Source organism: Euphorbia lathyris, chromosome 10, assembly GCF_963576675.1.
Source record: "Euphorbia lathyris chromosome 10, ddEupLath1.1, whole genome shotgun sequence".
In the NCBI taxonomy this organism is placed as follows: domain Eukaryota; kingdom Viridiplantae; phylum Streptophyta; class Magnoliopsida; order Malpighiales; family Euphorbiaceae; genus Euphorbia; species Euphorbia lathyris.
This window is the reverse complement of record NC_088919.1, coordinates 11,702,246-11,717,457: the sequence shown is the minus strand read 5'-3', so window position 1 is coordinate 11,717,457 and position 15,212 is coordinate 11,702,246. Positions and strand designations below refer to the sequence as shown.

Here is a 15,212-nt window from a genome sequence, read left to right as displayed (position 1 = left end):
TTAGAATATCATTAACGCTTAGATTTTTTATTTTTAGGCCATCAACGGTTGTTTTGAGGCAATGAGTGGCACCGATGTTAAAAATCAATGGCCTTACGATTAAAAATTGAAGTTCAATAGCCATAATATTAAATGGGTAAAGTTCAATGACCATGGGTGTAATTTACCCAGTAAATTGAATTTGCTGTAAACCAAAGTGAGGTGCCAAAACTGACCGTTATCCAAAATTAAATAAAAAACAATTAATTAAACAATAAGAGCATTTGAAGAAAACAAGTCAAATTTATTCTTACAAAGACCAACTCGGCGGTGTTATGGTCGTGAGGGGCAGGGGATCCCAAAATTGCAGGGTCCGGAGAAAGCTTCGAATCTAAAAATGGCTGATCCAAATTTTCCATTTCCTTAGCTTCGAAGCTTCTGAATCCATCCAATTTCTCTTCTCTGCTCATATATGGAGATTTAGATTATCAGCTGAGCTGTTTTCCTCTTTTCAAATGGAACTCCATTTCAATCGTCTTTTATGCTTAGTTTTACTCTTAATTTACTGGTTCTCCGGTTCCAACTCCGACGGTTTCAACTCTGAAGGTACGGAGATTGAGCCTTACCTACCTATTCGAGCCGGAGGTCGGTCTCTCAAATCAGTAGAGTGAGTTTCGATTTCCTGTTTTTAATTTTTGCGACGAAAAATCCTAATTCTGGTTAAGAGTTCTGTTTGGGTATTGTTTAGCCTGTTACTGAAATTGATTCATTTCATAAGCATGATTGCTGTGGTAATCCCTTGAATCAGTATAACACACTACGACAGGAATCAACTGGTCTCGGTCAGCGAGGGGCTATGCGCCACTGGCCTGGGTCCGGGGGCAGAGTCGCCCCCGGTCCGACAGTATATATTGTTTCCTATTCGGAGTAGTATTGTGTTTCGGTTTCTACCTGGATTCGGAGTCGTGGGTTCATGGGTTTCTAGTTGGATTAGATAGTGGGTTCCAAGTCGGATTAGGTTAGATTGGGTATATTATAAATACTCCATTGTGTGAACCTAATTTGTAATATGTTTTTCGACTAGCCAACACAAGGGTGGTGAACCACGTAAATCTGTGTTTTTCGATTGGTTGTTTATTTATCTTCCGTTAATTCCGCACAACAATTGCTTTTGTGAGTTCTGTGATTTGGGTAGAATAATTTGTGTTTTAATTAAGCATTTTGTATTCAAGCTTTTACTTTCAGCTATTTTTATGTACTCTTTAGGATCCAAATTTTTAGAGATTTTGGAAATTCACTTCGTTTAGCTATTTTGTGAGTAAAATTAAGGGGAAAATACAAAAATAAAGCTTGTGATTTAGCCAATTTGCAAATACAGTCTGGTGGTTTAGAAGTTTGCAAATCCAGATCTGTGGTGGTTTGTGCAGTTTGCAAAGTGAGTCATTCCGTCGAAAATTATTGTAGCTATTAATTACTAGCAACTTGTAGCAATTAAAAAGATGGATTTTGCAAATTACCCAGTATATAAAGCGTGACTTTGCAAATTAACTAAACCACAAGTATTGTTTCACCGAAAAATTGACTCAACAATTCTTTAAGGCAAAAAGCATCTTGAGAGTATCTTTCATTTTTTGGTGCATTAAGTCCTTAATCTTTTATTTGAACACATTAAGTCATTGATCTTTTATTTTTTCTGTTACATTTAGCCCTTGACAACTATAAAAGTCTGCTTTCAAAATTTTTATTTTTAAGAGTCCGAAACAGTTTTTAATATGTGTAATATGGCTGTAGGAAAATGGTAAAATCGTGATTTCGAGCTGTAAAAAATACAATTTCAAACACAGATGAAAAGCTAATTTGACAAGCAAGGGATTAATGATACAAAAAAAAAATAAATGATCATGAGCTTAATATGTCCAATTAAAAGATCAAGGACTTAATGCACCAAAAAATGATCAGGGGCCTTAGATGCTTTTTCCCCAAACTTCACAAACCACACATTCCTATTTGTAAACTTCTAAACCACGAGATTTTCTTTGCAAATCGACCAAACAAGCTTTATTTTTACACCTTTCCCTAAAATTAAAATGTTGAAAAGGCTAGATTTACCCTTCATTCAAGAGTAACTGATATTATAATGACATGAGATATAGGTCTATCCAATTGGTTTGTGATCAATTTTCCTCACTTGATCTTAGCAATTGACATTTGTGGGAAATCCTTTTTTGAAATTTACCCAAAATTTGGATATTTTGAGATTTTCAATGCTATTCTAAATTCTTCGTCTTCACAATTTGCTTGGGGCCATTTGGTTCGGTTGTTTGCTATTTGTTGCTGCTGATGGTTCGTAGATATTTGTTGATTTTTCTGCTGAAAACAGTGGTTTCCAATTCGAGAGGCAAGAAGTAGCTCCGAAAAAGGATCCTGCAGAATTAGTTGCTCTCAAAGATGGAACATTTTATCTTGAAGATCCTACATCTGGTAGAGTGTTGTGGTCTTTTTCAACCGGAGAACCAATACACTCATCATACCAAGCTCCCATTAATGAAGACAATGGTGATAAAAACATCGTTGAATCAAGAACCGGATTCTTTCTGAAGTGCGGAGCTGACTGGCAGCTGTATCTACATGATAGCAGTTTGGGTCGAATTGTATGGCTTCGGAGCTCGGTGGACGAGTTTATTTTGTTATTTCAAATACAGATTATGCTTTCTGGTTTCCGTTACTTTATGACATTTACCTTTTTTCCATGATTGCTTTACAGAAACTTCCAATGACTATTGAAGAATTCATCCGAGGCACGCCATACGAATCAGATGGAGCTGTTATACTTGGATCAAAGATGACTGCTGTGTTCGTGGTTGACGCTAAGACCGGAAGGCTTATTCATTCTTATAAGTCTGACAATTCTCCATCCACATTGCAGGAAAAGGAACAAAAGGATCCTTTTTATGTTGGAACTTCTCAATTTATATACATCACAAGGACGGATTACGCTTTGCAAACATTTTTTCCATATACAGACAAAATGTCTTGGAATATGACAGTCTCCATGATTGAGGCTACATTTCATTGTAGAGACGTCAAGTCCTGTCAATATAGAAGCATCAGTGTTCGAAGGGAATACGAGGATCAGAATCAGAAGAGTCCTCTGTCAAGAGTTCTCCCTCAACGCGCTCCTGTGCTTCCTCTGTCAAGAGTTCTCCCTCAACGCGCTCCTGTGCTTCCTCTGTCAAGAGTTCTCCCTCAACGTGCTTCTGTGCTTCCTTTGTCAAGAGTTCTCTTTGAGGGTTTGTTAGACATTCCCTTCAAGAGTTCAATAACATTATCATTGATTTTGTTTGCGGTTATCGTTCTGTTGGGTTTGATTTTCTATCCGAATGATCTAGTTGGTAAAGAAAAGACTGCTTCATCTTCAAAAAGGAAGAAAAGCAAAAAATTAGGAAACAGAAGTGAAACTGTTGAGACAAAGGATGCACTTACAGACATGTCACCTATGTTATCGGACCTTAATAAACTTGTAGAAGGCGGTATCGACGGGCGTAGAATCGGTAAGTTATTTGTATCAAATGTAGAAATTGCTAAGGGAAGCAATGGCACGATCATACTCGAAGGTACATATGAAGGTCGACCTGTTGCTGTAAAACGCCTTGTTCAAGCTCATAATGATGTGGCTTTCAAAGAAATTCAGAATCTTATTGCATCTGATAGGCATCCGAATATCGTTCGGTGGTACGGTGTAGAGTATGATAAAGATTTCGTCTACCTTTCTTTAGAGCGTTGCATGTGCAGTTTAGATGATTTGATTCTGGTATCTTCTGATTCATCTATAAACCAAATCTTGAGACGGAATCAAACTAAGAGCCTCAGGACCGAGTATAATCTTCAGTTCGATAAGGTCAAAGGTATAGTACAAGGCCTCAGTTTCTGGAAAGCAAATGGACATCCATCTCATCTTCTATTAGCATTGATGAGGTAAAGCTCTAACTTTTCATGATGCACGGGTACTTCATGTAAATAATGAGATTTACAATCATCCATCAGAGAACATTATTGCTGAATTGTGTTTCTTTTATTAGGTAGTTTGCCTCTTTAAATTTTGTTCTTTCCTGTTCTGTAACATAGGATAAAGGAACAGTTTGACCCTTCAATTTGGCTCGCGGAATCAATTTGCCGTAAAATGAACTTTAAGTATCAATTTACTCCATAACTTGTCATTTTTACTTAAATTAGTTCTTAAATGACACATGTTGGCATATGATTAGTGGTACGTTGACACATCTCAATGTTATATAAACTGAGACGTGTCACTTTGGACTAATTGATACACACAGGTCATTTTGGAGAAAATTGACCTCGCGACCCAAGTCGAAAGCCCAAATTCTGTTGTCTGAAGAACATATAATTAGAAGAATTTTCATATTTCACCATGGTCATTAGTTTTTATGTTTGTACAATCACCAAAACTGATTTTGTCAATAGGGGTTGAATTGAGATGTTTAGGGCTGTAAATGAGCCGAGCCGCTCATGAGCTGCTCGGCATTCAACTCGATAAAAGCTTGACCGTAAGCATCTTTCAAGTTTAAAGATCAATGCAGTGACTGTAAGGATCTTGTTCACTTGATATTTTTCATATTCAATATATGACACAGGGATCTCATTTCTGGCCTTGCACATTTACATGAATTGGGTATAATTCACCGCGATTTGAAGCCTCAAAATGTGTTAATACTAAAAGAAAGATATTTATGCGCAAAGCTTTCGGATATGGGAATTAGCAAGCGCCTCCCTAGGGGCATGTCTTCTCTGGGTTATCATGCTACTGGTTAGTTATAATGTGATATTATATGCTCTCTAACTTTTGTCTCTACCCTTACATTTAATCTGTGTTGCACGGAAACTCTTTTTCATTAGCGTTTCTGCATTTTGTGTCGGTTTCTGTTTCCATTACCGGTTCCTAGCTATACTTTTTTAGAAATAACTTTTTTCTGGTATCCGTTTCCGTTTCAGTTTTCGTTCTGGTTTCCATTAATGACTGAATTTTGCAGGTTGTGGCAGTTCTGGTTGGCAAGCCCCCGAACAGCTTCTTTGTGGACGCCAAACCCGTGCTATGGATTTATTTAGCTTAGGCTGTGTCCTCTATTTCTGCATAACTGGTGGTAGGCATCCATTTGGCAATCGTCTTGAACGTGATATAAATGTTATAAAAAACAAAATGGATCTTTCTTTTGTGGAGCATATTCCAGAAGCTGCTGATTTGTTGTTTCGTTTATTAAGCCCTGATCCTGAATCAAGGTAAAGTATGATCTTAATTCTCATATCTTGATCATGCTATCTTTGCAGCATACTATCACTATGTGTTAAAAGCAAAAGTCTCCACAAAACTTCAATTTGTGCAAAAAATAAAAAAAATAAATCCTTGTTAGGTTGAGCGGCTCGGCATTCAGCTTGATAAAAGTTTGATTGCGTTCGGTTCGATTTATAAACGAGCTGAGCTTCAGAACAATTTTGAGGCTCGATTTGTAAATGAAAATCGGTTCGAAAGCTTACAAGCAGACTCAGTTATAGGCAAGCTCGATTATAATATTCATGAGCAAGCTTGGTTCGATTTTTTTTTTAATAACAATATTTCTATAAAGGGGAAGTGTAAAACTACGTAGTTTTGTAGGTTTCAGAACTACGTAGTTTTGTGAGATTATGACCCTTCAATTCTTCGTTCATCAATTTTCAGGGGCTGTCGCTGTGCAGCTCCATGCCTCCCTCATTGTCACTTGCGTCGCTACTCAGATCTTAGTCCGACTCCGAGTCTTTGAGTCTATAAACATAATTAATGAGTTGTTCGAGAGCAAAGTTCATGAACAGAATTAACGAGCTGCTCTGCTGTAACCGACCCGACCCCAAGTTTTGGCCTACTCAGGCTCGGCTTGCCAGAAAATTGATGAGCTCAAGCTCAACATTCTGTTCGTGAGCTGCTCACGAGTTGTTCGCGAGCTTGTTCACGAGCTTTGCTCGCGAGGGATAACTTGGTTAACTTTCCTACTCTGATAGCATCTCTGAACAGCACCGTAACGAAGGTGTCCATAACTCAAAATAGGTGACCTAACGCCGCCGCCCGAACAACTTGTTAATTCAGTTCACGAACTTCACTTGCGAACAACTCATTAATTCTGATTTGAAATCTCTTTAACACAAAACTACATAGTTTTGAAATCTATAAAACTAAAGTTTACACAAAAGTACGTTGTTTTATATTCCCCTATGTAGAAATATTATTATTAAAAAACAATCAAATCAAATTTGCTCACAAGCATGTTCATGAATATTATAATCGAATTTGGTCATGAGCTTGTTCATGAACCTATAGTCGAGCTTGCTCGCGAGCTATTGAGTTGAGTTTCGCCGTGCTTAAGCTCGGGCACGTTTATAAATCGAGCCGAACACCGAGCCACTCATGAGCAGCTCGGCTCATTTACAGCCAAAACTCGTGAACAAATAATCAAGTTGCTCGCACAATCAGATAATTTTCTTAATGATCTGAGCTCGAATATGATCTCGAGATCGAGCTCGTCCATTTTCTGCCGAGCCGAGCATGAGTAGCTCAAAGCTCGGCTCGGTTCGATTACAGCCCTAGTTAGGTCAGGAAGCATGTGAGAAACTGGCCGTAGTTAGCCGAATTCGGCCTTACGAAAGTCTAATTGAAGTTTGAAAGTTGTTTATATGAAAAGTAGTTGTTTATTAGGTAATTATATCTCACCTGTTCACTTTGCATCAAGTCGAGAATTATTAACATGACCTTTCAAGTCGGTTTTCAACTTGAGAGGAACCTAATCCATTCATCTTCATATGTCATTAGGCCAAAAGCATCAGAAGTACTTTACCACCCGATGTTTTGGAATTGCGAGACAAGGTTGTCGTTTCTTCGCGACACCAGTGACCGAGTTGAATTGGAAGATAGAACATCAAATTCTGCTCTCTTGCAAGCATTAGAAAATGTTGCTCCAGTTGCTCTTGGTGGAAGATGGAATGAAAAGATGGAACCTGCATTTATAAACAACATTGGTCATTACCGACGTTACAGATTTGATAGTGTTCGAGACTTGTTGAGAGTCTTCAGAAACAAATTGAATCATTACAGAGAACTTCCTAAAGAAATCCAGGTTTGTTTCTCTTACCAAATCTATAGCTCATCAAATGTATTTTACGGTTACAGGTCGAATTTACCGTTAAAGTTCATAACGCAATGTTTTTTTTTCCGCATGGGGAGAAATTTTAGCTCGGTTTTATCCCCATGATAGAAATCTAGTTAAATTTTACCATATTTTAAGTAAATACCGATCATAACTAGTGACGAAATTCCTTGGAAAAGGGTAAAATTGAACTAGGATTTCTACTATGGGAGAAAAATCGAGCCGTTTTTGTATGATGAGAGAGAGTAAAATTAGAGACAATAATCTTGGAGGTAAAATTAGTGCTGCTAAAGTTTATACCGCAATTTTTTCCCTCATGGTAGAAATTTTAGCTCGATTTTATCCCCGTGATAGAAATCTAGTTTAGTTTTATCATTTTCTAAGGGGTATTTACATCCAAGGCCGGTGAACTTTGCTTTTATTTTTATTATGTCCCCGAACACCAAAATTAAACGGTATGACTCCTAAACTTTGCACTTTACTAATACAATGTCCAGTTTTGAAGTTCAGGGGCCTTAATGAAAGTAAGTGGAAAGTTCAAGGACCATGAGTGTAATTTATCCATTTTCTAAGTAAATACCAATGAAAATTAGTGACGGATTTCCTTGGAAAAGGGTAAAATTGAAATAGGATTTCTGTGTAGGGGGCAAAAGTGAACTTTCTAATAATCTTTGAGGTAAAATTGAGGAAAACGAGCCTTGACCAATAAAACACGGGGTAAAAAGTTCCTATGGTCATTAAAGTAGGGGCGGGCTTGGTGCCTCGATGATCATTTTAACCCAATAAAATCATTAAAGTAGTAAAGTTGTGTCAATATAGTAATTGTAGCTAGATTTAACGATCTGAACCACCGGAAAACTAACGTACCCGTTATGTCAACAACACTTCACAAATGTTTGACACGTGTTGTCACATGAGCAATATGGTAACGTGGCAATTTAAAAAAAAAAAATTTAGAGTTAGGCACGTGGCAATTAAAAAAAAAACCATATATCCCAACTCGTAACCCGTATCCAGTATCTCGAATTGATCCAATCTTATTTTTGATTCCCATGTGACGACATTTGTCGGAATAAGATGTTGATGTGATAGTCATGGAAGCTTTTTAGTGGTCCAAATTGTCGGATCGGCCATGGTGACTTTCTTTGACACAAATTTGTTTATAAAATTTGTGTTTAAAGGATAGTTTTTTGAAATTCAGATAAAGGTCAATTTGGTCCTTCAACTTAATCATCACTTGCCCCCTAAAGCTAAACTTATCCAAAAAGCTTGATTGACCTTCTAAACTTTCGAAGTATTTTGATAACCCATTTGCATAAAATGTTCAGTTAGTCCTATCAACCTGCGTAAAATGTAATCAATTAATCACCCAATTGCAAAAAAGTAAGTTAAATGCGAAAAATGTATTGCACGCGTTTCAAGAAAAAAAGAAAGTAAAACGACGCGATGTTAATATTAGAGAAGACAAGTTTCATAGTTGAGTAAGTAAGAACTTTTTTTAATCTATTATGTGAAATATGTAAAAACATTCTAAGGCACGTGCAACACATCTTCCGTATGCAGCTTACTTTTTTGCAACCGAGTGATTAATTGATTATATTTTACGCAAGTTCAAGGGCTAACTGAGCATTGTATACAAGTTGACTGAACTATCAGGACACTTTGAAAATTTAGGGGGTAATCAACCTTTTTGGACAAGTTGAGAGGGCAAATGATGTATTAAGCCTAAGTTAATGTGTCACAATTTGAATTAAGGTTCAATTAGGCTCCTAAGTTGACATACAGGTTCAGTTTAGTCCAAATGGAAAGTCGAAATGGAAGTTTTCCATTTGGACTAAACTGAACCTGTATGCCAACTTAGGAGCCTAATTGAACCTTAATTCGTCAATTTTTCATTCGTGGTTTACTAACGTGTTTGTGCGGGCATGTGTAATTTTGGACTAGTTGAAATTGATATTGGAATTTTATTTTTAGGGGTAAAGTCTGAATTTGTTACTATCGTTTTTTAAGAGTGCAGATTTATCATTAATGTACGAAATAATACAAATTTACTTCTAATGTTTTCAAGCAAAATCAATTTTATTTCTAGCCAATGAAAAATTTAAGTGGACTGGTTTGACGGTTATTTGACTATCATAATGGACGTTTCAAACATGTTTGTTGATAAATTGAAGCCGTTTTGGGTATTTTGGCAGGTGGTTTGTAACTATATTGGTAACACATTAAACATTTTAGACATGTTCAGTATATAATTACATACTTAAACTTGTCACATTTTCTCGTTCGGCATTTCGAACTTATAGTTGGACCTATCATACACTTAAATTTATTAATTTTGAACCGTCCACACCCTTATTTACTGATTTGGAACTGTACCTAATAATTAAACTTTCACCTAAGCATATCCCATGTCATATTAGCTCATAAAGATTTCTCTTATCCAATATTTTTCGACAAACTGGCATAGGTGCTTAATTGTATACTAAGTCATTTTAAAAACTTTGATAGTTTTATAGTAACATAATATGCATTTTCGACATAATTGACGCTTAGAAAGTTCAATGTGACAGTTAAATAACGGTCAAATTAGTCATTTCAAATTTTCTGTTATGTTGTGATAAAATTGATTTTGCTTATATATGTTAAGAGTAAATTTATATTATTTCGCACATTAAAAGATAAATCTACTTTTCCCTAAAAACGAAATGGCAAATTTAAATGTTATCCCCTAACTAAACATTTAGTATCAATTTGGTCCAATCCAACTAGTATTTTTTTTTTTTTTTTGAACTGACCAACTAGTATTAAATGACATGTCCGTGAAATACGAGATAATGTAATAATAATTTTTCATATCCGTATCATTTTCAGGAGCTCGTAGGAGCAGTTCCAGAAGGATATGAAAATTATTTCTCCAGTAGATTTCCCAAACTGTTAATTGAAGTATACAAAGTTGTCCGTGAATTCTGTGGGGATGAAGGTTGTTTTCACAAGTATTTTGGGGAAAGCTTTGTTCGGTAAATAATCAAACCATATGATTAATGTACAACATTTGTAAAACCATATGTAATCCGAATGTGTAATAATTTAATTATATGTAATTATTGATAAACTATATCCATAAAAAATTGTTTCAATTTATTTGGGTAAAAAGTATAATTAAGCTCATGAACTTTATCTGTTTTAAGGATTAGGTCCTGATTAATTATTTTTCCATATTATGTCACTGATAATTGATTTTGTTATGGATTTGGTTTTTATTTAATTTTTTCGTCGAGTTTAGGAGATGAGAAAATCGATTTGGCGATTCTAATGTTGAAAATCACAAAATGGAAGAGGAGAAAATTAAATTTGGAAGAATATACAGCAAAATTATAAATTAATAATGTTGGGATCATAAAATTTTATTAATTTATAGAGATATTAATTTATCGAGTATTATTTTATGAGTTACTGTAGTGGAAATTAATTTATATAATTTCGTTTTAGTTTTTATCTCTCCTAGTCAATGAATTTTTAATTTTATTTGTCCATGTTAACAAGCCAAATCGCTCTAACGATGTATGCAGTCCAAACTTGACGAAAAAATCAAATAAGAGTCTAATGTGGAAAAATAAATGATTAGAGTCTTAATCTTTAAAACAGTCAAAGTTCAGGGACTTAATTATGCTTTTTGCCATTTATTTAGTGAATTATTATACCCAGCCATGAATTCCCACCCCTAGCCCCGTGAAAAGACCGAACTACCCTTTACCCAAAATTTGAAAAAACACAAAACCTCTCAAACACCATACACACTCTTTGATCAAATCCGGACTAATTTGTGAACCAAAACATGGAGCGTAACACAACCGTAAAGGGAAAGCGAAAATGATAAGATTTATCGTTTTTGTTTTTTGATTTAAACTTAAAAATGGGATTTTTCAAAAACGCCGGAATCGCAGTCGGGCGTATGAACATCACGCCCGACCTACGGTTCCGGCGTATGAATATCACGCCCGACCTGTGGTTCGGGCGTGATAGCCTCATGCCCACACCATAGGTCGGACGTGTTATTCATACGTCGGAACCGTAGGTCGGGCGTGATGTTCTTACGCCCGGTAGCAATCTAACCCGACCGTAGGAGGATTGACTGCAGTTCAAAGCCTTTAAATTAGAGGAATCAACGTTTATTTCATTGTTATAATTTATACAAAGTTTAAAGTTGTTTTCTTTGCTTAATGCAAACGAATACATTTGTTTACTTTTCTAAAGAACTAAACGTTTCTGTTTTGTAAATTTATCCTTAAATCAGAAGTGATTTCTAACATTTGTTATACTCTAATCTAATTCTTACTCTAGCAATTTCAGAACCAAAACCAATTAAACGATTTTCCATATTATAAACCTTAAAAGTAAATTTAATCGATTCAAAATAAGTTTTTGTTAAAAAGCGTTCCCTGTGGGATCGATATCTTTTATTACTACAAGCGTATACCGTGCACTTGCGGAAATCGCTCAACAGTCAACCACATCATAATTCTTCACCGCATTAACAATGCTCTTGGAGATCTTTGGAAGTGCCATGTACAACTTAGAGTGCTTACTTCCTCTTGCCACAACTAAAGAACCTCGAGTGAGCTTCCATTGACCATTACCAAAGCTGTTGTGGTAACCATCATCAAGCAAGCCTGTAGAAATCAAATTCATTCTGATATCTGGAACATGTTTCACATTATGTAAAACCACCTCCATTCCAGTGTCAAACTTCAAACAGACTTCTCCAATATCAACAACCTTTGATTTTCCATTATTACCCATATGAACATCACCATGATCACCTGGTGTGTATGATGAGTAAAAATCTTTACGTGATGTAACATGACATGCAGCACCACTATCAACTGTTGAAACACCTTTCCACGAGATTTTGATTTGACAAAATTATTTAAGTTAATCCATAATTAAGAGGCAATTAAATTTAAGTGCTTTGATTTAATTGTACTAATATGTTTGTTCAATGTTGAGTATATATGAAAACAGAAATAAAAAGTAAGACAGGACGAAGTCAGCATGAGAATACAACACAAGCTGAGTGAAGTGCAACTCAGTTTAATAAAGGAAAAGTCATATTCGGAACAGATATTTGAAGATGAAGCTGACCAAAGAAGCTGAGTAGAACGCAACTCAGTACCAAAGAAGAGAAGTCTTGCTCTAAACTAAAGCTTGCAGACGAAGCTGACCACGGAAGCTGAGTAAGAACATGACTCAGAAACAAAGAACTAAAGTAACGTCAATAAAGTCAAGATGAGTGTTCGTCAGGACATCGCGATTGATCCATTTACTAAAAGACAAGATCCGACAACTGTCTGCACCAATAACAGAAGCCTTGGAATTATGCACAGAGACAATTTCGAGATGCATGGGTCAACTGTCCGTTAGCTAAAAGACGAACTGGCACTAGAAGACGAACCTGCAGGAAGAAGACAAGCCTGACGCCTGCTGAATTCAGACGACAGGATTGGCCTGCAAATCTGAAGCTGACCAGAACAATGTCGCTAGAAAGAGCCGTTTGGATTCAACGGATATATCCAGAATTCAAATGATTGTGCCTTCAGATTTCAACTATAAAAGGACAAGTTCATTGACGTAGGCGGAGAGGCCGAACCAGGATAAGTCTGCTGAGTAATTTCTAACTCTCTCTCAATATATATATGTATGTGTTGTTTGCTTAATTTGCTCAGGATATATATTGTTTAAGCTGACACTGAGTAAATTAGAGTGCTGAGTTGGAAGCTGACCTAAATGTTAATTCCCAACTCACAAGTAAAACAGTTCTAGTCAGCATCTGACTAAAGCTGTCTTACATCTCTCTCGGCCGTGCTGACCAAAACTGAGTTAAGTAATTAAAAGAATTAATTAAGTCAGCATAATTAAGCGAAAAAGTTACATTAGTTCCTAACCCCCCTTGGAACTAATTACATGGGACCAACAAGTGGTATCAGAGCCAAGTGCTCACTAGTCAAAGATAAAACTATCTTGAGCTGATCCTTATAAATGGCTGAGAACAGCACTCGTTTCCTTCCAGGAAATCAAACAACACAGATACTCCTTGAGAGATTATCAATTAGTCGGCCTCCCTTGTTCTTCGGATCGAATTATACATTCTGGAAGAACAGGATGAAAACTTTATTCAAGCCACAAACATGAGTGCATGGCTTGCAATAGTTCAAGGCCTATTTGTGCCTTTCAAAATGGTAGACAACGAGAAAGTTGTCAAGAGTGAAACTGAGTGGTCAGAAGATGACCTTAGAAAATTACAAAATAATGTTTCGGCTATCAATATGCTTCACTGTGCTTTAGATGCTGCAGAGTACAACAAAATTTCAGGTTGTGAGTCAGCACAGGAAATATGGAAGAAGCTCGAAGTGACCTATGAAGGCACAAACAAGGTCAAGGAGTCCAAAGTGAACCAATATATGATATTATACGAGCTGTTCGAGATGAATGAAACTGAGGACATCTCAAAGATGAACTCAAGGTTCACCAATATTATAAATGAGCTTAAGAGACTTGGAAAGAACTTCACAGAAGAAGAGCAGGTGAAGAAAATCTTGAGAAGTCTACCCAAGAGTTGGCAAGCTAAGAAAACAGCTGTGGAAGATGCTCAGGACTTGACCACATACAAATATGACGAGCTGATCGGATCTCTGCTGACTCATGAGATCTCTATGAAAAATTTTGAAGCAAAAGAAAAGTCAGAAGACAAGAAACAGAAATCACTTGTCATGAAAGCTGACTCAATCGAAGCTGACTCATCAGATGATGAGGAGATGGCCATGTTCACAAAAAAATGAAGAAGCTGTTCAGAAAGAATGACAAGAACATTAAGAGGCCATACAAAAGAGGTGATAGGTATAAAGCTGAGTCCAGTGACACCAGATATAAGAAGGACAACTCAAAGCCTGTCACATGCTTCGAGTGCCATCAAACTGGGGACATTAAGTCAAGCTGCCCTAACTTAAAGAAAGAAAAGAAAGGAAGCAGAAAAACTATGGTGGCTACATGGAGTGACATCGATGACTTAACATCATCAGAAGCTGAAGCCACTGAGTCAGCAAATATCTGTTTCATGGCCGATGATGCTGCTGACCACACTCAATCTGAGCAAGCTGATCTTTCAGAAGAATCTGAACAGGAGGAACACTCCAATGAGGTAACATCCTTACACTTGCTTAGAAATGAAATGGTTAACGCCCTGAGTGATCTATATACACTGACTAAAAAGTGTAACAAGAAAATAAAAGCACTCAGCAGGCGGTGTGACGAGATTGAAGAGGTCAAACTCAGTGACCTTCGATATCTTCTCCAAGACAACTCAACTTTGCATAGCAACATGGAAATCATGCACAAGTTTGTCTCGGAAGTCCAATCAGATTCAAAGAAACTGAGAAAGGATGTCACAACCCTACAGAACCAAATAAAAGGTTTAACTAAAAATAAAACCCATGCTGAGTACTCAGGTACTGGTCAGCGTAGACAGTTCACTCAGTGTGACTATTGTGGGAAAAGAGGACACACAATAGATGTGTGTTGGTATAATAAGCGGATTGTCTAATGTGACTTCTGCGGAAAGAAAGGTCATACCACTAAGGTATGTTGGCATGCTCAGCACAATGGTGCTGACCAAAAACAAAGTCACCCTAAAAGAGTAACTTATTGTGACTTCTGTGGTAAACAAGGCCACACCATAAATGTATGCCGTCACAAGATAAAATATGATGCTTCACCTGTTCGCACTAACAAACGAGGACCCAACAAGAATTGGGTACCTAAAGATGAATAGTTTAAAATGCAGGTGAGCCTGAGGTGCACGGAGAAATCGAAACTATGGTACATTGACAGCGCATGCTCGAGGCATATGACTGGTGATGAAACTCAGTTCATCACATTTGAGCGTAAACGAGGTGGAAGTGTAAGCTTCGGAGACAATAAAAAAGGGTAAGATAGTAGGATCAGGTACTATCGGGGGTAACCCTACTATTGAGTCTGTCTCCTTAGTCAGCG

At 36.7% G+C, this 15,212-nt stretch overlaps 1 protein-coding gene across 1 annotated transcript; it reads left to right on the top strand.

The window, feature by feature from the left end:
• Positions 1 to 273: 273 nt before the first annotated feature.
• Positions 274 to 10,338, top strand: LOC136208491 (serine/threonine-protein kinase/endoribonuclease IRE1a). The gene is made up of 7 exons (XM_065999403.1): positions 274 to 646; positions 2,360 to 2,630; positions 2,744 to 3,954; positions 4,632 to 4,804; positions 5,028 to 5,274; positions 6,833 to 7,136; positions 10,038 to 10,338. The coding sequence occupies exons 1-7, from the start codon at positions 495 to 497 to the stop codon at positions 10,185 to 10,187; spliced, it is 2,508 nt and encodes an 835-aa protein (XP_065855475.1). The 5' UTR covers positions 274 to 494; the 3' UTR covers positions 10,188 to 10,338.
• Positions 10,339 to 15,212: the final 4,874 nt, after the last annotated feature.